The 22,703-nt window shown below is 50.3% G+C and overlaps 2 protein-coding genes across 2 annotated transcripts; both read right to left on the bottom strand.

The window, feature by feature from the left end:
* Positions 1–527: 527 nt before the first annotated feature.
* On the bottom strand, positions 528–11,187 carry LOC130158951 (nuclear pore glycoprotein p62-like). Its single transcript, XM_056360085.1, has 12 exons — positions 10,773–11,187; positions 9,584–9,984; positions 8,607–8,726; positions 7,550–7,678; positions 6,680–6,775; positions 5,441–5,549; positions 5,145–5,289; positions 4,756–4,805; positions 4,496–4,630; positions 3,691–3,802; positions 2,771–2,837; positions 528–1,137 (listed from the first exon to the last, which is right to left on the bottom strand). The coding sequence occupies exons 1-12, from the start codon at positions 11,051–11,053 to the stop codon at positions 1,046–1,048; spliced, it is 1,737 nt and encodes a 578-aa protein (XP_056216060.1). The 5' UTR covers positions 11,054–11,187; the 3' UTR covers positions 528–1,045.
* A 783-nt stretch (positions 11,188–11,970) lies between these two features.
* Positions 11,971–22,619, bottom strand: LOC130158952 (nuclear pore glycoprotein p62-like). The gene is made up of 12 exons (XM_056360086.1): positions 22,201–22,619; positions 21,012–21,412; positions 20,035–20,154; positions 18,978–19,106; positions 18,108–18,203; positions 16,869–16,977; positions 16,573–16,717; positions 16,120–16,169; positions 15,860–15,994; positions 15,305–15,416; positions 14,385–14,451; positions 11,971–12,580 (listed from the first exon to the last, which is right to left on the bottom strand). The coding sequence occupies exons 1-12, from the start codon at positions 22,479–22,481 to the stop codon at positions 12,489–12,491; spliced, it is 1,737 nt and encodes a 578-aa protein (XP_056216061.1). The 5' UTR covers positions 22,482–22,619; the 3' UTR covers positions 11,971–12,488.
* Positions 22,620–22,703: the final 84 nt, after the last annotated feature.

The raw sequence follows: 22,703 nt of genomic DNA, 5'->3' as shown, positions 1-22,703 counted from the left end.
TCCCCCAACGGCCCCGAACAGATCGGCACAGAAACGCCGCTCCCGCGCCTTCAAGGGAGGTGAAACCTGCACCCAGGGCAAAAGTCAACGAGCGGCTCGCAGGTTTTACCCCTCGTTAGTCAGGAGATGACTCTCCCGCGCAGGCCCTTCCCTTTTCTCCGGGGGACAACACACAGACAAAGCTGACGGGTGCGGGCCCAGGAAGGAAAATACAAAGCAGAGCCCCTCACCCAGCATCGGCACCCCTTCAGCACTGGGCAGGGCCGAAGCACAAAGCCCACGGGGGATCTCGGTACAGGGGCACCCCTGCTAAATGCGCCGCCATTCACTTCCCTCTGCCAGTAAAGGCACAGCGCCACGGGCCTTATCAACGCGCTTTTATCAGAAAGCGGTGACCTTCGCAGCAGGCTTGCTGACCATGGTCCTTCCTGCCCAACAACCTGCACTACACCCAATCGCCACACAAGCACCACTTTCCTGCCGGCACATCCAGTAATTTTTAATTGTGTAGAAATTCCACTGACAGGTACCAACCAGCACAAAAGCATTTATTGCCAGAAAGTACAGAAAACTAGGCCCACCTTCAGAAGTGGAAACATACCTAATTTAAACACAAACTCCAGCGAGCAACAGGAGGAACTGCAGTCTCTCAGAATGCTGCAGCTCCTTCTGAGGACAGCTCTTCATTAAACCATCTCTGTAAGGACCTGAATAAAGGCTTATGAAGTCTCAGCTGAACACGGTCAAGTTACATCTAAGTACTGGAGAGCTCAGCGGTGGAGTCACACAGTGCTTACATCCCTCGAGGACATCCGTTTGGGTCACTCACCAGTCTGCATGCACTTACAAAGAACAAAGAGCACGTACTTCCTCCACAAATTGCATCCAGTCTCCCAGACTGGAGCGGGTGAATTCCAGTCAGACACTGCAAGGACTGGCTTTTTTTATTGCAAGAAAAGAAACAAAACCAGATTGTAATTTGAGACCAGGATCCCCGACAATCTCTGTTTTCTATGGAGATTTCAGGTTAATCCTTTGAAGTCCTTCAATCAAAAGTGATCCGAAAACTGCGCTCTTGCTCTTTGCGGCGGCTCTCACAAACCTTTGTCACCTCTTCAACCTTTCTCTGCAACACAGCTGTGGGAGACACAAGCGATTAAATTCACAATCACCCTAGAACACAACTCTGCACAGTTTAGCCTGCATAGGGAGAAAAGCATTTTAATTTTGCCAGTCACTCAGATTTGACAGCGCACAAAGGAGGACAAAACCCAGTACAAAGCACTCTCCATATGCAAAGGAGAGTGTCTAAAAAGTATTCTGAAGCATTCAGGGACTGGCAGGCAGAACTGCAAGAGTCCTGGGACATGTACTTGAATTTTTTTTTAAATGCAGGTTTTTTGTAGTTTCAGGGCGCTGTATCGGAGAGCAGAGCAAAACCTCCCTGAACAGGACCTGCAAGCTGATCTGCAGCTTGAGAAAAAGAAATTGTTCTATATACCAGTTTCCCCTATCCACCACCTGCACTTGCTTTGAATTATGCAAATTACCCGTGAACCACACAATATGTTAGAAGTTTATACCTATTTTCTTGCAGGGTATCACACAGCCATAACAAGCTTGTCACGGTAAATACAGAAAAGACAGTACAGTTGACCAGAAGAGCTGCTGAGCACAGCCACAGAGGAGCCACAACACACATAATCTATTATTTGCAGATCACCGATTTGGAAATATGTAAGCTGCCAATTCGTCATCAACTTTAAACGCAGCAGGCACCAGAATATACAAATTACCTTGGCACAAGCTGAAGCCATTTCTATTTTCATTGCATGAAAGCTTATCAGAAACTATTCAACAGGGCTATGGCATTATGTCAGCCTGCAGCTTGGAGACAGACACACCAGGTTAGCTTTTGTTTTGCGCAGCATGTCAAACCCAGTATCTTCCAGTAATGTATTAAGCAACACATTTCAGTTTGTCACTTCTCAAAAAATTCACCATGCAGAAATGATTGTGGCATAAAATGGCCGTCTGCTTCACTAACTCACTGATCTCTGTCGCTCAAATCGGAGTTCAGTTGTAACTACGAAGGAAAAGTTTTTCTGGTTCTTTCAGGAAGAGGGACAGGGTCAGGACAAGCCTCTGGTCCACACACTCCTTTCACTTGTGGAAACAGCACCACCCTGCGTCCACGTGCAGAAACAAGAGTAACTACACTACCAAGTTTTCACTATCAAGCGCATCTTCCGCTCTGCACTACATCACAAGTTACTGCTACTGTCAAATTTCCACACTGCGGAGTTACTGCGCCTGCAGATACACATGTGCCGCTCAGTCTTACCTGCATCTGGCTTTCAGTGGCCGAGGGGATGATGGTAACGTTATGCATACACACACACACACACACACACACACCCCCTCCACCTCACCAACTTTCATATTCCAAAGGGAAACCCACCAACATTTTAGAAGCTGCAACATTTAACCTTAGTTTGGTAGAACAAAGCATAACATTTCCAAGTCCTCTGCTTTGCAATGATGCATTTCAAGCTGGGCTTTTTTGTAAGACATTAGCAGTTGCCAGGAATTACTTCTCAGCAAAGGCCCTGAACGTGCATCGGGAGAATTCAAGCACAGAAGGGGCAGTGTCATTGAAGGTGAGGAGGAGGAGAATCCTCGGGGAACTACAGCAATTCATTTCTGTTCAAGAAACACTCACTACATGCTTTCTCTTTACAGTCCCAAAAAGCAGCAAGACAACTCTCACCTGAATTCTGGTCAATCCACTGCAAGGAATCCATGTGCGCATTCAAAATTTTACAGATCTGCTGAAGCTGAGCAGAAACAGAAGGTGACAGTCATTTGTTACACTACATGGAAACTAAGAGCAGTAAGGCAGCTTGCCCACCCCTGCCGTTGGAACGTGACGCAGTCCAATTCCTCATATGTACAGCTCCACTAACTGAGCAGCCGCCTTCCCGTGCAACGACTGCATTGCTTTGCTTCTCCTTACCAGCAAGAAAACAGACTGCTTTAGAGTATGTGCTTGTGGCTTAGGCTGCTTCCAATTCAGACCTAGGAACCACCACCACATTAAGCTCCTTAGGATGGAGCTGGCAAAAGTAAAAAGGAATGGCATAAAACTCAGTCTGCAGTAACAATGGGGAATTCTTACAGGAAAAAAAAGTTTCTCAGTAAAGCTACAAGGACAATCATGATCAATTTAACACCTATCAGAAAGAGCTGGTAATTCAGATCTTGTTTCCATGAGGATACAAAAGTAGTATTACAGAAACGCATCAGCAGCTACAGAGGGCCTTCTGAACAAAATTTAGGTTGCCAAAAGAAAGACGCAAGTGGTGGAGCAGGTAGCGGGAGCAGCCTTAAGAAATGCCTCTGAAACAAGCTGTAGTCTAGGCAAAAACTAGACAACAAGCAAATTACCAGAGTTCATACCACAATGGGATACTCTGAAAACTCACATAGTTACGTGAGTCAGCCTGGCTTGTGCTGCGTTATAATGCAAGTTTTACCAGAAGAGAACCAACCCACAGACAAAACAAAACACCCTGCTCCAAGGCTGAAACCACAAGCAGCAGACTATCCACAAGTGGACAAAGAGTTAGCAGTAGTTTAAATAATCTCTCCCTTCTATACAACACACAAAAAAAGAAAGCTTGCATTTACCGGGTCATTCGTGTCTGCCGGGCCTCCTGATGTATTCAAGTGTTCAATGACATCCTTCAGATCTTGTGCCATACGCTTCAACTGAGCATCAATATTTTCAGCCAGTTTATAGCTGCAAAATGCATGGGAACCAAGGTCAGAATATTAAAAGTGAACTTTGGAAGATCTACTCCCAGTCACACCAGTTCTGGGCAATCAGAATTAGCTTCCGCATCTTCCAACCTGGGCTGGCTTATACATGGGAACAGCACCCTGAGAGGCATTCTAGAACACAGATGAACTAACTCCTAACATGTTTCTCTCTTGACAGATACACGGAGAGAGACAAGCAGTACTGTGGAGTGCTTTCTGGAAGGTTTTGTCAGAATCAAAGAACCAGCTGGTCTGGATTTTTCAAGACTTGTATTTCTTGGACCACACAAAGGCTACTTTTAATTACCATGCTACGATTCAAGCCTTGGGGTTTACATGGACACCTGAGCCACATGGTGCATTCTGCTCTTTTCACTTCTATCACTAAATAATCATTACTTTTCAGAGCTTACACCAAAATCGGTAACCTTTTCCCACACAGCTGATTACACCAACACCCAAAGACATTTTCATGCAGATTCAAGGGCTTCCAGTCACAATCCCCATTTCTAATGCTTAAAACCTAAAGTTGCCATGCATAAAACAGGATTACGTGTTTGAATAAGGCCACTGAGAGTTCAATATTGTCATGTGTCCCAGCTCCACTTCTTGCTGATTGATCATCGCCACATTAGCCTGCTCATCTCACGGTCAAAGCTCATTTTTGTCTTACGTCCTCTCCCGTTCTTCATCCGCGTGCTGCAAGTAGATAGTCCCACTCTGCTCCTTCACAGACTCCTCCAGAGGGGTCAACAAGTCTTCAAGCTCTTTCTGCTGTGACAGAATGAAGTCCAGTTCCTGATCCAGTCTGGAAAAGAGAAAACGTTACTTTACCCCCACTTAGGCGTTATACACGTCCTAGATCTGCCGTACCACAACGCAAGAAGATGCAAAAAAGAAAGAAAAACATCTCAGGTGTTCATAGTCTCCTACCTCTTCTGATCAAGCTTCACTTTCTCTACTTCTCTGTGTAATGAAGTAATCTGGAAACAGAAGACACCCAATTACACTACAAAAATTCAAGAGACAACCCATAAAAGAGGAGTGGTGGAACTGAGAAAGTCAGCACCATAAAAAACATTGACTAGGAACAGTTACATGAAGATTCACAGACCAGAACTGAATAATGGAGGTTGGGCTTTGAAAGCTCCACCCTAAGGTAACTCGTTACCACAGAGTAAACTCACATAAACAGATTTCCAACCTTCAATGCCTAAAGACCAGAACAGACACGGAGTGAGTTTTTCAAAGGATTCAGAGATAATTCTATTTGAAAAACAGAAAAAAGAAGAGAAAGTCTGACTTTCTGCATGTCACCTTACCTTCTCCCCATTCTCTATCAGCATCTGGTCCCAGGCATTAACTTGCGTAGCTTGATGGAGAAAGTGTTTCTCTTGGTCTTCCAGTTCCAGACTCCACTTGTTTATCAGACTCTCCAGCTGGGCATAAGTCATCACTGGGGGCGCACTGACACAAAGCGCAAGGCAGCACAGAACACAAGATCAAAAGACAAAATAGAAACACAACAGCGCTCACTTCCCCTCCACCACCAGATACCACCATTAACACCGCCTCTTGTCCCAGTCAGGAAATAAGTCAGCTGTACCCAAACACTCACCTGGTGGTTGTGGTGGTGGTTATGGCAGCTGTAGAAGTCACAGCTCCAATAGCACCAGTCGTAGTTAATGGCTTAAGATTCAAAGCAAAGCCAGAAGCAGAAGTGGTGCCTGAAAGAAGAGGTTCAAGTCAAGCAACAGAAGTGGCCAGCAGCCACTACCCAGGAAATCGAGAACAGGTCCCACACACACCTCTCAGCGCAGAGCTGTATGAGATCAACTAGGTCCCTTTCCCTTTGAAGGGACAAAAAACAAATCCCACATCTCTCAGGAAGGGGAAAAAATGCACCTCGACACAAAAGCAGTAGACTGTAAACGCCTGGCTAGTAGTTCTAGTAAAACCAGGAACCTGCAACCTGCATTTAAACTGGGCATTATTCAAAGAAACACAGCGTTAGCCCACTCCTCTCAATCTCCTCACGTTTTAATATTAGACCTAGGAACCACCAGCACAGCCAGTCTCCTTCCAGCATCGCTGCAGAAGAGGCAATTTCTATGTCTTCACAAAGCTAAGAGCACCTGTCACATGGCAGTGGCAGCAGCCACATGGCACTTCGAGGCACTGAGCTCAAACACCTTGAGAGCTGAGCAGCAACCATGGCATCCCACTGAAAACTGGCTGGTAACTGCATCCAGAAAAAGACGCTCAGACCTGAACCCCAACACCGTGCAGCAGCAAACTCCACGGCAGGTTTTCACATGAGGGCTGCCACTTAAAGACAGCATCCATAGCTGCACTGCTTTTCTGGGGGTTGGTTTCTCAAGTTAATGATATCCAACGCTTTGCAATTTGTCCTATGGAAGAAACCGATGAATGGAGCAGCACTGCAACATAAACCATCTCTCCCTAACGCTCCCCACCAGTCGTTGGCCTCTCCCTTTCCCCATCAAGACACCTCTCCCTCGACTCCCCAGGCAAGTCTGCACCTACACAGGCAGGCCAAGAAAGAGCAGCTAATCCATTTACTTTACTTGCTGCAAACTACACCATCAAAGCGCACGGGCCTTCCTTCACCCAAACTCCCTTTGCTGCGGGGACAGGCTCTCAGAAGTTGTAGAGTTACTGTGCATTTGAGGAGATGGAAAAGGAGGATCAGAGGAAGAAAGACTGTGTTATTTTCAGCTACCGGAGGGCATTACAAATTACAGCTGCTATGCTGCTACACTAGCGTGGCCCTTTACGACAGAGCACTGAAGGCAGGCTTCCTTCTCTTCAGCTACTTTCAGCACCTAGCTCTTACCAGTAGCAGTGCTTGTTGCGGCAGCTGTTGTTCCAGGAATTTTTAATCCAAACCCAAGCGTTCCAAGACTGCCTGTCCCAGTGGAAGGGGCACCAACTGGAAACGGAAGACAACACTGAGAGTTTGCAAAACCACTAAATGCAGTGCCCCTTTGGACAGCTCTGCCTGCTCACCCATCTCCACGTATGGTCTTTACTTCTATTAAACAGGACAGCTGTCGAGGTGGAGGATCATCCCGACACAACGTGAAAACAGGCAGGCTGAAGCTATAATACAGCCAGAATGCTCTGCAGTTCTTCCAGAAACTTTATCAACCCAGGTGCCAAGCTACTGTCATTTACCCATTTCCTGCCATAAATGTCTTTCAGCAAGAGGAAACTTGCCAGCTATTACGAGGGGAACTCACAAATGTACAGCTGCATCAAGACTTGTTTTTCACACACAGCACCTCCACTGCTCTTTAAGCAGCACTAACACCTCACGCAGAAGTCAAAAGGCAGACATAACCACACTCAAGGCACCGGGGTGTGGAAGTCGGCTGCTAAAACATCACTTGAAAGCTCAGTGGTGGCAATGCTCCCAGAGAGAGAAACAAACAATTCACATACAGCTAAAACTGCCCCATGCTGCTTCCTCACCCTGAATTTGAAGCGTGCTTTGGTTTGAACAAAACCCTCCGTGCCTCACCATTGAAGGCAGTTTGCCAGAAATCACAAAGAGGGAAGGTGGCAAACAGCGACAAGAGCTGGCCCTTTGAGTTCTCCCATGTCACCCCAGCATCAGTATCTGCAGCTCCACCACTCACAGGCAGCACCAACCACGCTGCTTGTGTATTCCCCCAGCAGCTAAAACCCGTACGTTGTGACTTACGTGTGAGGCCTGTGGTGGTAGACGATGTCGGTGCTGAAGAACTCGCTATAGGCGCGAGCAACGTAGGCCCCGTCGAACCAAGAATCGAGGTTGTGGTGGTAGAGGCACTGGTAGCAGCTGTGGATGTTACTGCAAACAGAAAAAAGCATACCTCTTCTACAGCCAGACCGCAGCAAGCTCTCACCCATTTCAAAAGATTGTGCTGAACGCGCCATGCAGATCTGCCCAGCAACACCAGTTTTTTGATGGATGAAAGATGTAAAACTGTAGAAGAATGGCTGCAGAAGCGTGGCCACAGAATCCCTAAAGACCTGCACAATCCATTAGAATTGTGGTGAAGTTGTGCTGAAGTTAACAAGAAAGTGGCCTTGATCTATTCTTGAATCCTGAGACCAAGTAACTTTGTTGTACTACCAGGCCGTGGCTGTAACAAGCTGCAGCTGTTAGGGAAGACAGGTGCAAGGCCAAGGGAGATAGGGAGCGGAATGGGAATAAAGGGAGTAGCAAACCGCAAGGCTAAAACATAGCTAACGCAAACAGCTGCATGGATAGAATGCTTGTTCTAATCATGATAATTAGTGGTGTGAGAGCAGCGCGTGCTTAGGGGCTAATAACCAATTATATGTTTGCTTTGGGAACATGCTTGTGTATCGAGGCTATATAAGAAGCGTTAGAAGCTAATAAAAGATGAGCAAGATGCATAACTCATATTGAGTAATTTCTCGACTCCGGCAGACCCCTCTCCCAACGTCAAACCAGTGTCCCTCTTATTCTACCTCAACCCTCTCTCTTCCAATGGGCCCTTTAAACCTGCCGCTCCCTTCCACTACGCTCCACCAACAAGTACAGGACAGAATTTGGCACGTGCGACACAATAAAAAAACCACGGTACTGACTCCAGCGGCTATATGAACTGCCACAGATTACTGGTGGCATTGCAAATTCACGGTGACAAACAGTTCTAGCCTGTTTCCAGACCCCAGTTCAGAAAACTGCTCCCAGAAGGACACCAGATTCGTTAAGTCTTCCGTAATTATCTCCTGTAATCACCTCCTACCTCCAAGTTTGGTTCCAAAGGACAGAGTGGGTCCCTGGCTGGTACTAGCGGTCAGCGTTGCTGCAGGTGCACTAGTGGCTGCTGTTGCTGCTGTTGAAGGCAATGTCCCAAAGTTTACACCTGGAACAAGTAGCACAAGGAAAAGGAAAAGACGAACCTTTCACTACAGAGACTCCGTAGTTTCCACTGATAACAGCACTAGTCAAGTTTGAAGCAGTAAGAGCACAAAAAAGCCCCACAACAATACGCAGTGTAACAAATACTCCACGTTCTCCAGAAAACAAACTAGGGCTAACACGCTCCTTACCTCCAAAGACTTTCAACAATGATTCGTACACAGATGAACATCATCCCAGAGGCAACCACCTTCCCCCTGAGGCCTGTCACCATCACCACGTTATAACCATCCCCAACAAGTAAATAAAAAAAAAGCAAACTGAACTTTTGCCGGATCCTGCGCAAGTGGGCAAGCTCCTGCTGCTGGGAAGGTAAACAGTGCTTTATCGCAGAAATCAAGTGCTGGACCAAAGCGCCGTCCCGAGAAACTTTCCCTAAATACATGCTATGCTCAGCCAGACTGGCCTAGGGAAGACACAAACTCACTGGCTCGTTTAAACACATTGTCAGACTCAGTCAGTTCCTAAGAAAAAAATGGATTCAGGCACATCTGCTGGACACAAACGGATGTGGTTTTCTCTCTGCTGGCCTCAGAGAACAAATGATCAATACAAGTTCAAGAACACACGAGCTTGGAGGCATCTACTTCCCAAGAAAACACTGCACTAAAGGCTAAACAGCAATTGCTACTCGTCACCGATGACCCTGGAGAAGCGAATCAGAAGAACCACTGATCCCAGCCACTCCCCACATCTCCCACCAGCAGAAGCAGGAGGCTGCACAACCTCCACACCATCCCCGGTTGCCCTCCTCGCTGACAGCCTGCCTCGCTACAGCTGCCATTTCAAGCTGCAGCTCACCTGTGGACTGACCCCCAAGGCTGAAGGGGGTCGCTGACTGGGTGGCAGCTCCTAAGGTGGCAGCAGTGGTGGCAGCAGCTGCAGGTGCTGCTCCAAAGGTCAACCCTGTGGGCGCTGCTTGCGGAGCCGCAGTGCCGATGTTGAAGCCGGCTGTTCCGGCCTGAGCTGCAGTACCACTGGAAAAACTGAACCCTCCGGTCGTCCCAGACGGAGCGGTGGTCGTGGTGGTGGCGGCAGCAGTGGTGGCGGTGCCAGTGGATCCAAACACAAAGCCAGAAGGGGCTGCTGCTTGACTTGAGGGCGCACTGGCTGGTACAGAGCTACCAAACCCAAAGCCTGCTGTGATTCCTGTAGCCTGAGTGGCACTACTGCCTCCAAAGTTGAGTTTTGGGGCAGCTGTCCTAGAGAAAAAAAGGAAAGAAGCCGTTTTGGTGGAGGCTTACGTTCACCCAAGCACCCAGTCGGCTTTCTCACACATTCACTGGCAGCAGAAACCGCCTTTCAAGGAGGCGCGCGCTTTAACCAGGCTTATGTTGCAATTTTGACAAAGTCTGCATCTCAGCTCCTGTCACTGGCCATCCTCTTGTGAAGTCTCTTAAGCCTGACTCAGTGCTGCCTAAATACCCCCACCCACCCAGGCACCGCAACATATCTGGGGCGACGTCAGTGAAGTTGCTTCTTCTCTCAGCTCCTCAGCACCCTTGTCGCTTCCTCTACAGAAGACTCGTTTTTCACTCCCTTCTACCGCCAGCCCCCATCCGAGCTCCCTTCCCGCTGCTCCCATCTGGCAAGCTTCGACAGCAGCAGCTCTCAAGCATCGCCCCACAGCTCACAGCCTTGCCTAAGGACAAGCCGGGCACACTGGCTCCCACAGAAACACCCCGAGCGCTCCAGGGTCGCGCCTTCACGAGCGGCTTTACGCGCGGAGGCAGAGCTCTGCCGTCTCCCCGGCAGGCAGCGCCACGGGCCCGCTCAGGGGCCGAGGCAGCAGCCGCTCACGGCTCCGGCCCACCCGAGGGAGCCGGCGCTGGCAGGTCACAGGCCTCGCCCAGCGCCTGCCCAGCGCGCTCCCGCGGGGGGCCCAGCCACAAGGGCCGCAGCCCCGCTGCCCCGAGCCCGCCCGTGCCCCCGCGGCCGGGGCCGCTCGGCCCGGCCCACCCCACCCCCGCCCGGACCCCGGGCCCCTCACCCCAGCGGGAACACGTTTGCCGCCGGCGCCGCGGCGGCCGTGGCCGGCGTCCCGAAGCTGAAGCTGGCGGGCTGCGCGGCACCGCCCGGCCTGCTGAAGGAGAAGAGCCCGGCGGGCTGGCTGCTGGCGGGCGCCTGGGCCGCGCTGCCGAAGCTGAAGCCCGCCGAGGCGGCGGGCGTCGAGAAGGAGAAGCCGGCCGTGGCCGTGGTGGCGGCCGTCTTCGGCGTGCCCAGAGCGAAGCCGCCTCCCGCCGCGCCCGACCCGAAGTTGAACTGGTTCATGGCGGCCGCGCGGAGCGGGCAGCGGGGCCGCCGCCCTCAGCACAGCCGGGCCCGGCGGGGCCAGCGGCCACCCCCGCACACACCGCCCGCGCCCGCACACACCGCCACACCGCCGCGCGCGCGGGGATGACGCACGCCCGCGCCGCGCCCGCCCCTCTCCGCCACCGCCCAACCGCCGGCCGCGCCTCCCTGCCGCCGGCGGCCATTGGCCAGTCCTGCTGCCGGTCGCGGGCGGCCGGCCGGATTGGCTGGCGGGACCACGAGAGGCGCGGCGGGGCGGTGCCGGCCCGTTGCCGCGGGGACGGGGACGCGGCCGGGGCGGCTGTGGGCCGTGCGGCGGCACCGGGGCCGGGCCGAGGCCGGCTTTCCCCGGCTCTTCCCGCTCGCCCCGGGCTCGGGGCTGGAGCTGGGGCTGCCCTGGGCCCGCCCGGAGCGAAGCGCCGAACGCGCCTGCTCAGCGCTGCCATAAGTCAATCGACGAGCGGCTCGCAGGTTTTACCCCTCGTTAGTCAGGAGATGACTCTCCCGCGCAGGCCCTTCCCTTTTCTCCGGGGGACAACACACAGACAAAGCTGACGGGTGCGGGCCCAGGAAGGAAAATACAAAGCAGAGCCCCTCACCCAGCATCGGCACCCCTTCAGCACTGGGCAGGGCCGAAGCACAAAGCCCACGGGGGATCTCGGTACAGGGGCACCCCTGCTAAATGCGCCGCCATTCACTTCCCTCTGCCAGTAAAGGCACAGCGCCACGGGCCTTATCAACGCGCTTTTATCAGAAAGCGGTGACCTTCGCAGCAGGCTTGCTGACCATGGTCCTTCCTGCCCAACAACCTGCACTACACCCAATCGCCACACAAGCACCACTTTCCTGCCGGCACATCCAGTAATTTTTAATTGTGTAGAAATTCCACTGACAGGTACCAACCAGCACAAAAGCATTTATTGCCAGAAAGTACAGAAAACTAGGCCCACCTTCAGAAGTGGAAACATACCTAATTTAAACACAAACTCCAGCGAGCAACAGGAGGAACTGCAGTCTCTCAGAATGCTGCAGCTCCTTCTGAGGACAGCTCTTCATTAAACCATCTCTGTAAGGACCTGAATAAAGGCTTATGAAGTCTCAGCTGAACACGGTCAAGTTACATCTAAGTACTGGAGAGCTCAGCGGTGGAGTCACACAGTGCTTACATCCCTCGAGGACATCCGTTTGGGTCACTCACCAGTCTGCATGCACTTACAAAGAACAAAGAGCACGTACTTCCTCCACAAATTGCATCCAGTCTCCCAGACTGGAGCGGGTGAATTCCAGTCAGACACTGCAAGGACTGGCTTTTTTTATTGCAAGAAAAGAAACAAAACCAGATTGTAATTTGAGACCAGGATCCCCGACAATCTCTGTTTTCTATGGAGATTTCAGGTTAATCCTTTGAAGTCCTTCAATCAAAAGTGATCCGAAAACTGCGCTCTTGCTCTTTGCGGCGGCTCTCACAAACCTTTGTCACCTCTTCAACCTTTCTCTGCAACACAGCTGTGGGAGACACAAGCGATTAAATTCACAATCACCCTAGAACACAACCTGCACAGTCTCACAGATCTCTCTCACTCAAATCTGAGTTCATTTATACCTACATAGGAGAAGTCCTTCTGGTTCTCACAGGAAGGGAGAAAAGGTCAGTACAAGGCTTTGGTCCAAACACTCTTTTCACCTGTGGAACAGCACCATCCTGCATCCTCATTCAGCAAGTCCATTTAACTGTGGCAATGCCAGTCAGTGCTAACGTGAATAAAATGCCACACAGTGGCACATAATTGTGTAACAAGTCAGACTTGTTAATAGCCACTGTGTGGGTATGCCTAGATAAGATCACCAGCTTACTCTAATCCGTCCCGGAGGCATTCCACAGAAAGCAAACTTGATAACTTCACCTACAGGACAGATGCCCTGGGTCTGGTTTAGGTGGAGGGTGTCGGGTTTTTTACATAGACAAAAAAGAATACCAAGGAATGTGTCGCTCGCAGGCCTAGTCAATGTACTAATAGCAAGGGCTACATGAAGGGTTACTTCAGAACTGCACTGTTTTTCCACCTGACCACTTAAGTATACACGGTAACAGGCATTCTCCTTCCCAAGAACCCCACAGAAACAGAGATACATTAATATTTTTTTAAAACTTCAATTTCTTAGCTTATTGCTTCTTTCTGGCTTGAAGGTGAACTGGAGCTTAACTGTATCTTTACATGTATGTCTCCCAGCAAAGAAAATGAATCATTATTAACTGATAAGACAATTTCGACAGTACAGATTACAGAGGAAATACCGCATCTCCCTTCTCGGAAAATGTAAAGGAAACGGGTTGCTATTTCCACACACATTCTGTAAAGCTAGAATTCTGATGTCACAAGAGCTGCACCAGACTTCCCAATAGAGGCATGTTCAGCATGCAGAAGTTCGCATATATATTCTGGAAGAAAGCCAAATTAAATCCCGAGCTGAAGCCAATAATACTATTTAAACATGCGTGGTAGAATGCCTGCTTTCACCCAAGAAGTACATTCTCATCAGACAGTGCAATTTGATGCTGGTGAGAGAGCAGCACTGCTTTATATTCTGCCATGCCCCCGTGTGGCTGCTAACATCAGTTAAAAACCAAACCCGTTTATACTTCTCAGATCCCTCACAAAGAGGCATTCCCTGTGAGAAAAGCTCCCACTTTATCTTAGGTATTAGCATGGCACCATGTCTTAGATTCACCTTTAACTGATATACCAAGCAACAATAACTACACTACCAAGTTTTCACTATCAAGTGCATCTTCCGCTCTGCACTACATCACAAGTTACTGCTACTGTCAAATTTCCACACTGCGGAGTTACTGCGCCTGCAGATACACATGTGCCGCTCAGTCTTACCTGCATCTGGCTTTCAGTGGCCGAGGGGATGATGGTAACGTTATGCATACACACACACACACACACAGCCCCCCTCCACCTCACCAACTTTCATATTCCAAAGGGAAACCCACCAACATTTTAGAAGCTGCAACATTTAACCTTAGTTTGGTAGAACAAAGCATAACATTTCCAAGTCCTCTGCCTTGCAATGATGCATTTCAAGCTGGGCTTTTTTGTAAGACATTAGCAGCTGCCAGGAATTACTTCTCAGCAAAGGCCCTGAACGTGCATCGGGAGAATTCAAGCACAGAAGGGGCAGTGTCATTGAAGGTGAGGAGGAGGAGAATCCTCGGGGAACTACAGCAATTCATTTCTGTTCAAGAAACACTCACTACATGCTTTCTCTTTACAGTCCCAAAAAGCAGCAAGACAACTCTCACCTGAATTCTGGTCAATCCACTGCAAGGAATCCATGTGCGCATTCAAAATTTTACAGATCTGCTGAAGCTGAGCAGAAACAGAAGGTGACAGTCATTTGTTACACTACATGGAAACTAAGAGCAGTAAGGCAGCTTGCCCACCCCTGCCGTTGGAACGTGACGCAGTCCAATTCCTCATATGTACAGCTCCACTAACTGAGCAGCCGCCTTCCCGTGCAACGACTGCATCGCTTTGCTTCTCCTTACCAGCAAGAAAACAGACTGCTTTAGAGTATGTGCTTGTGGCTTAGGCTGCTTCCAATTCAGACCTAGGAACCACCACCACATTAAGCTCCTTAGGATGGAGCTGGCAAAAGTAAAAAGGAATGGGATAAAACTCAGTCTGCAGTAACAATGGGGAATTCTTACGGGAAAAAAAAGTTTCTCAGTAAAGCTACAAGGACAATCATGATCAATTTAACACCTATCAGAAAGAGCTGGTAATTCAGATCTTGTTTCCATGAGGATACAAAAGTAGTATTACAGAAACGCATCAGCAGCTACAGAGGACCTTCTGAACAAAATTTAGGTTGCCAAAAGAAAGACGCAAGTGGCGGAGCAGGTAGCGGGAGCAGCCTTAAGAAATGCCTCTGAAACAAGCTGTAGTCTAGGCAAAAACTAGACAACAAGCAAATTACCAGAGTTCATACCACAATGGGATACTCTGAAAACTCACATAGTTACGTGAGTCAGCCTGGCTTGTGCTGCGTTATAATGCAAGTTTTACCAGAAGAGAACCAACCCACGGACAAAACAAAACACCCTGCTCCAAGGCTGAAACCACAAGCAGCAGACTATCCACAAGTGGACAAAGAGTTAGCAGTAGTTTAAATAATCTCTCCCTTCTATACAACACACAAAAAAAGAAAGCTTGCATTTACCGGGTCGCTCGTGTCTGCCGGGCCTCTTGATGTATTCAAGTGCTCAGTGATGTCTTTCAGATCTTGTGCCATACGCTTCAACTGAGCATCAATATTTTCAGCCAGTTTATAGCTGCAAAATGCATGGGAACCAAGGTCAGAATATTAAAAGTGAACTTTAGAAGACCTGCTCCCAGTCACACCAACTTCTTATTACACTACTGCAATTAAAGACTTTGGGCTTATAAGGACACACATAGTGCATTCTGCTCTTTTCATTTCTATCACTAAATAATCATTACTTTTCAGAGCTTACACCAAAATCGGTAACCTTTTCCCACACAGCTGATTACACCAACACCCAAAGACATTTTCATGCAGATTCAAGGGCTTCCAGTCACAATCCCCATTTCTAATGCTTAAAACCTAAAGTTGCCATGCATAAAACAGGATTACATGTTTGAATAAGGCCACTGAGAGTTCAATATTGTCATGTGTCCCAGCTCCACTTCTTGCTGATTGATCATCGCCACATTAGCCTGCTCATCTCACGGTCAAAGCTCATTTTTGTCTTACGTCCTCTCCCGTTCTTCATCCGCGTGCTGCAAGTAGATAGTCCCACTCTGCTCCTTCACAGACTCCTCCAGAGGGGTCAACAAGTCTTCAAGCTCTTTCTGCTGTGACAGAATGAAGTCCAGTTCCTGATCCAGTCTGGAAAAGAGAAAACGTTACTCTACCCCCACTTAGGCGTTATACACGTCCTAGATCTGCCGTACCACAACACAAGAAGATGCAAAAAAGAAAGAAAAACATCTCAGGTGTTCATAGTCTCCTACCTCTTCTGATCAAGCTTCACTTTCTCTACTTCTCTGTGTAATGAAGTAATCTGGAAACAGAAGACACCCAATTACACTACAAAAATTCAAGAGACAACCCATAAAAGAGGAGTGGTGGAACTGAGAAAGTCAGCACCATAAAAAACATTGACTAGGAACAGTTACATGAAGATTCACAGACCAGAACTGAATAATGGAGGTTGGGCTTTGAAAGCTCCACCCTAAGGTAACTCGTTACCACAGAGTAAACTCACATAAACAGATTTCCAACCTTCAATGCCTAAAGACCAGAACAGACACGGAGTGAGTTTTTCAAAGGATTCAGAGATAATTCTATTTGAAAAACAGAAAAAAGAAGAGAAAGTCCCACTAGATGGCTTGCCGACTCCATAAAACTTAAAGCCTTTAAGGATCTAAGCAAGCAACATCAGGTTACACTGCATGTCACCTTACCTTCTCCCCATTCTCTATCAGCGTCTGGTCCCAGGCATTAACTTGCGTAGCTTGATGGAGAAAGTGTTTCTCTTGGTCTTCCAGTTCCAGACTCCACTTGTTTATCAGACTCTCCAGCTGGGCATAAGTCATCACTGGGGGCGCACTGACACAAAGCGCAAGGCAGCACAGAACACAAGATCAAAAGACAAAATAGAAACACAACAGCGCTCACTTCCCCTCCACCACCAGATACCACCATTAACACCGCCTCTTGTCCCAGTCAGGAAATAAGTCAGCTGTACCCAAACACTCACCTGGTGGTTGTGGTGGTGGTTATGGCAGCTGTAGAAGTCACAGCTCCAATAGCACCAGTCGTAGTTAATGGCTTAAGATTCAAAGCAAAGCCAGAAGCAGAAGTGGTGCCTGAAAGAAGAGGTTCAAGTCAAGCAACAGAAGTGGCCAGCAGCCACTACCCAGGAAATCGAGAACAGGTCCCACACACACCTCTCAGCGCAGAGCTGTATGAGATCAACTAGGTCCCTTTCCCTTTGAAGGGACAAAAAACAAATCACACATCTCTCAGGAAGGGGAAAAAATGCACCTCGACACAAAAGCAGTAGACTGTAAACGCCTGGCTAGTAGTTCTAGTAAAACCAGGAACCTGCAACCTGCATTTAAACTGGGCATTATTCAAAGAAACACAGCGTTAGCCCACTCCTCTCAATCTCCTCACGTTTTAATATTAGACCTAGGAACCACCAGCACAGCCAGTCTCCTTCCAGCATCGCTGCAGAAGAGGCAATTTCTATGTCTTCACAAAGCTAAGAGCACCTGTCACATGGCAGTGGCAGCAGCCACATGGCACTTCGAGGCACTGAGCTCAAACACCTTGAGAGCTGAGCAGCAACCATGGCATCCCACTGAAAACTGGCTGGTAACTGCATCCAGAAAAAGACGCTCAGACCTGAACCCCAACACCGTGCAGCAGCAAACTCCACGGCAGGTTTTCACATGAGGGCTGCCACTTAAAGACAGCATCCATAGCTGCACTGCTTTTCTGGGGGTTGGTTTCTCAAGTTAATGATATCCAACGCTTTGCAATTTGTCCTATGGAAGAAACCGATGAATGGAGCAGCACTGCAACATAAACCATCTCTCCCTAACGCTCCCCACCAGTCGTTGGCCTCTCCCTTTCCCCATCAAGACACCTCTCCCTCGACTCCCCAGGCAAGTCTGCACCTACACAGGCAGGCCAAGAAAGAGCAGCTAATCCATTTACTTTACTTGCTGCAAACTACACCATCAAAGCGCACGGGCCTTCCTTCACCCAAACTCCCTTTGCTGCGGGGACAGGCTCTCAGAAGTTGTAGAGTTACTGTGCATTTGAGGAGATGGAAAAGGAGGATCAGAGGAAGAAAGACTGTGTTATTTTCAGCTACCGGAGGGCATTACAAATTACAGCTGCTATGCTGCTACACTAGCGTGGCCCTTTACGACAGAGCACTGAAGGCAGGCTTCCTTCTCTTCAGCTACTTTCAGCACCTAGCTCTTACCAGTAGCAGTGCTTGTTGCGGCAGCTGTTGTTCCAGGAATTTTTAATCCAAACCCAAGCGTTCCAAGACTGCCTGTCCCAGTGGAAGGGGCACCAACTGGAAACGGAAGACAACACTGAGAGTTTGCAAAACCACTAAATGCAGTGCCCCTTTGGACAGCTCTGCCTGCTCACCCATCTCCACGTATGGTCTTTACTTCTATTAAACAGGACAGCTGTCGAGGTGGAGGATCATCCCGACACAACGTGAAAACAGGCAGGCTGAAGCTATAATACAGCCAGAATGCTCTGCAGTTCTTCCAGAAACTTTATCAACCCAGGTGCCAAGCTACTGTCATTTACCCATTTCCTGCCATAAATGTCTTTCAGCAAGAGGAAACTTGCCAGCTATTACGAGGGGAACTCACAAATGTACAGCTGCATCAAGACTTGTTTTTCACACACAGCACCTCCACTGCTCTTTAAGCAGCACTAACACCTCACGCAGAAGTCAAAAGGCAGACATAACCACACTCAAGGCACCGGGGTGTGGAAGTCGGCTGCTAAAACATCACTTGAAAGCTCAGTGGTGGCAATGCTCCCAGAGAGAGAAACAAACAATTCACATACAGCTAAAACTGCCCCATGCTGCTTCCTCACCCTGAATTTGAAGCGTGCTTTGGTTTGAACAAAACCCTCCGTGCCTCACCATTGAAGGCAGTTTGCCAGAAATCACAAAGAGGGAAGGTGGCAAACAGCGACAAGAGCTGGCCCTTTGAGTTCTCCCATGTCACCCCAGCATCAGTATCTGCAGCTCCACCACTCACAGGCAGCACCAACCACGCTGCTTGTGTATTCCCCCAGCAGCTAAAACCCGTACGTTGTGACTTACGTGTGAGGCCTGTGGTGGTAGACGATGTCGGTGCTGAAGAACTCGCTATAGGCGCGAGCAACGTAGGCCCCGTCGAACCAAGAATCGAGGTTGTGGTGGTAGAGGCACTGGTAGCAGCTGTGGATGTTACTGCAAACAGAAAAAAGCATACCTCTTCTACAGCCAGACCGCAGCAAGCTCTCACCCATTTCAAAAGATTGTGCTGAACGCGCCATGCAGATCTGCCCAGCAACACCAGTTTTTTGATGGATGAAAGATGTAAAACTGTAGAAGAATGGCTGCAGAAGCGTGGCCACAGAATCCCTAAAGACCTGCACAATCCATTAGAATTGTGGTGAAGTTGTGCTGAAGTTAACAAGAAAGTGGCCTTGATCTATTCTTGAATCCTGAGACCAAGTAACTTTGTTGTACTACCAGGCCGTGGCTGTAACAAGCTGCAGCTGTTAGGGAAGACAGGTGCAAGGCCAAGGGAGATAGGGAGCGGAATGGGAATAAAGGGAGTAGCAAACCGCAAGGCTAAAACATAGCTAACGCAAACAGCTGCATGGATAGAATGCTTGTTCTAATCATGATAATTAGTGGTGTGAGAGCAGCGCGTGCTTAGGGGCTAATAACCAATTATATGTTTGCTTTGGGAACATGCTTGTGTATCGAGGCTATATAAGAAGCGTTAGAAGCTAATAAAAGATGAGCAAGATGCATAACTCATATTGAGTAATTTCTCGACTCCGGCAGACCCCTCTCCCAACGTCAAACCAGTGTCCCTCTTATTCTACCTCAACCCTCTCTCTTCCAATGGGCCCTTTAAACCTGCCGCTCCCTTCCACTACGCTCCACCAACAAGTACAGGACAGAATTTGGCACGTGCGACACAATAAAAAAACCACGGTACTGACTCCAGCGGCTATATGAACTGCCACAGATTACTGGTGGCATTGCAAATTCACGGTGACAAACAGTTCTAGCCTGTTTCCAGACCCCAGTTCAGAAAACTGCTCCCAGAAGGACACCAGATTCGTTAAGTCTTCCGTAATTATCTCCTGTAATCACCTCCTACCTCCAAGTTTGGTTCCAAAGGACAGAGTGGGTCCCTGGCTGGTACTAGCGGTCAGCGTTGCTGCAGGTGCACTAGTGGCTGCTGTTGCTGCTGTTGAAGGCAATGTCCCAAAGTTTACACCTGGAACAAGTAGCACAAGGAAAAGGAAAAGACGAACCTTTCACTACAGAGACTCCGTAGTTTCCACTGATAACAGCACTAGTCAAGTTTGAAGCAGTAAGAGCACAAAAAAGCCCCACAACAATACGCAGTGTAACAAATACTCCACGTTCTCCAGAAAACAAACTAGGGCTAACACGCTCCTTACCTCCAAAGACTTTCAACAATGATTCGTACACAGATGAACATCATCCCAGAGGCAACCACCTTCCCCCTGAGGCCTGTCACCATCACCACGTTATAACCATCCCCAACAAGTAAATAAAAAAAAAGCAAACTGAACTTTTGCCGGATCCTGCGCAAGTGGGCAAGCTCCTGCTGCTGGGAAGGTAAACAGTGCTTTATCGCAGAAATCAAGTGCTGGACCAAAGCGCCGTCCCGAGAAACTTTCCCTAAATACATGCTATGCTCAGCCAGACTGGCCTAGGGAAGACACAAACTCACTGGCTCGTTTAAACACATTGTCAGACTCAGTCAGTTCCTAAGAAAAAAATGGATTCAGGCACATCTGCTGGACACAAACGGATGTGGTTTTCTCTCTGCTGGCCTCAGAGAACAAATGATCAATACAAGTTCAAGAACACACGAGCTTGGAGGCATCTACTTCCCAAGAAAACACTGCACTAAAGGCTAAACAGCAATTGCTACTCGTCACCGATGACCCTGGAGAAGCGAATCAGAAGAACCACTGATCCCAGCCACTCCCCACATCTCCCACCAGCAGAAGCAGGAGGCTGCACAACCTCCACACCATCCCCGGTTGCCCTCCTCGCTGACAGCCTGCCTCGCTACAGCTGCCATTTCAAGCTGCAGCTCACCTGTGGACTGACCTCCAAGGCTGAAGGGGGTCGCTGACTGGGTGGCAGCTCCTAAGGTGGCAGCAGTGGTGGCAGCAGCTGCAGGTGCTGCTCCAAAGGTCAACCCTGTGGGCGCTGCTTGCGGAGCCGCAGTGCCGATGTTGAAGCCGGCTGTTCCGGCCTGAGCTGCAGTACCACTGGAAAAACTGAACCCTCCGGTCGTCCCAGACGGAGCGGTGGTCGTGGTGGTGGCGGCAGCAGTGGTGGCGGTGCCAGTGGATCCAAACACAAAGCCAGAAGGGGCTGCTGCTTGACTTGAGGGCGCACTGGCTGGTACAGAGCTACCAAACCCAAAGCCTGCTGTGATTCCTGTAGCCTGAGTGGCACTACTGCCTCCAAAGTTGAGTTTTGGGGCAGCTGTCCTAGAGAAAAAAAGGAAAGAAGCCGTTTTGGTGGAGGCTTACGTTCACCCAAGCACCCAGTCGGCTTTCTCACACATTCACTGGCAGCAGAAACCGCCTTTCAAGGAGGCGCGCGCTTTAACCAGGCTTATGTTGCAATTTTGACAAAGTCTGCATCTCAGCTCCTGTCACTGGCCATCCTCTTGTGAAGTCTCTTAAGCCTGACTCAGTGCTGCCTAAATACCCCCACCCACCCAGGCACTGCAACATATCTGGGGCGACGTCAGTGAAGTTGCTTCTTCTCTCAGCTCCTCAGCACCCTTGTCGCTTCCTCTACAGAAGACTCGTTTTTCACTCCCTTCTACCGCCAGCCCCCATCCGAGCTCCCTTCCCGCTGCTCCCATCTGGCAAGCTTCGACAGCAGCAGCTCTCAAGCATCGCCCCACAGCTCACAGCCTTGCCTAAGGACAAGCCGGGCACACTGGCTCCCACAGAAACACCCCGAGCGCTCCAGGGTCGCGCCTTCACGAGCGGCTTTACGCGCGGAGGCAGAGCTCTGCCGTCTCCCCGGCAGGCAGCGCCACGGGCCCGCTCAGGGGCCGAGGCAGCAGCCGCTCACGGCTCCGGCCCACCCGAGGGAGCCGGCGCTGGCAGGTCACAGGCCTCGCCCAGCGCCTGCCCAGCGCGCTCCCGCGGGGGGCCCAGCCACAAGGGCCGCAGCCCCGCTGCCCCGAGCCCGCCCGTGCCCCCGCGGCCGGGGCCGCTCGGCCCGGCCCACCCCACCCCCGCCCAGACCCCGGGCCCCTCACCCCAGCGGGAACACGTTTGCCGCCGGCGCCGCGGCGGCCGTGGCCGGCGTCCCGAAGCTGAAGCTGGCGGGCTGCGCGGCACCGCCCGGCCTGCTGAAGGAGAAGAGCCCGGCGGGCTGGCTGCTGGCGGGCGCCTGGGCCGCGCTGCCGAAGCTGAAGCCCGCCGAGGCGGCGGGCGTCGAGAAGGAGAAGCCGGTCGTGGCCGTGGTGGCGGCCGTCTTCGGCGTGCCCAGAGCGAAGCCGCCTCCCGCCGCGCCCGACCCGAAGTTGAACTGGTTCATGGCGGCCGCGCGGAGCGGGCAGCGGGGCCGCCGCCCTCAGCACAGCCGGGCCCGGCGGGGCCAGCGGCCACCCCCGCACACACCGCCCGCGCCCGCACACACCGCCACACCGCCGCGCGCGCGGGGATGACGCACGCCCGCGCCGCGCCCGCCCCTCTCCGCCACCGCCCAACCGCCGGCCGCGCCTCCCTGCCGCCGGCGGCCATTGGCCAGTCCTGCTGC

This window comes from Falco biarmicus, chromosome 14 (genome assembly GCF_023638135.1).
Source record: "Falco biarmicus isolate bFalBia1 chromosome 14, bFalBia1.pri, whole genome shotgun sequence".
Lineage (NCBI taxonomy): Eukaryota > Metazoa > Chordata > Aves > Falconiformes > Falconidae > Falco > Falco biarmicus.
The sequence above is the reverse complement of the archived record's forward strand: the minus strand, read 5'-3'. Positions and strand labels throughout refer to the sequence as shown.

What these genes read in the sequence shown, in the direction of transcription:
- LOC130158952 (XM_056360086.1), bottom strand. Translation starts at nt 22,481, where the DNA reads ATGAACCAGTTCAACTTCGGGTCGGGCGCGGCGGGAGGCGGCTTCGCT. An exon ending in CTTTGGAACCAAACTTGGAG is followed by an intron (nt 19,107 to 20,034) that starts GTAGGAGGTGAT and finishes TTCTGTTTGCAG; the next exon opens with TAACATCCACAGCTGCTACC. An exon ending in CGCAACAAGCACTGCTACTG is followed by an intron (nt 16,978 to 18,107) that starts GTAAGAGCTAGG and finishes CTCTTCTTTCAG; the next exon opens with GCACCACTTCTGCTTCTGGC.
- LOC130158951 (XM_056360085.1), bottom strand. Translation starts at nt 11,053, where the DNA reads ATGAACCAGTTCAACTTCGGGTCGGGCGCGGCGGGAGGCGGCTTCGCT. An exon ending in CTTTGGAACCAAACTTGGAG is followed by an intron (nt 7,679 to 8,606) that starts GTAGGAGGTGAT and finishes TTCTGTTTGCAG; the next exon opens with TAACATCCACAGCTGCTACC. An exon ending in GTGAAGCTTGATCAGAAGAG is followed by an intron (nt 4,631 to 4,755) that starts GTAGGAGACTAT and finishes TCTCTTTTCCAG; the next exon opens with ACTGGATCAGGAACTGGACT.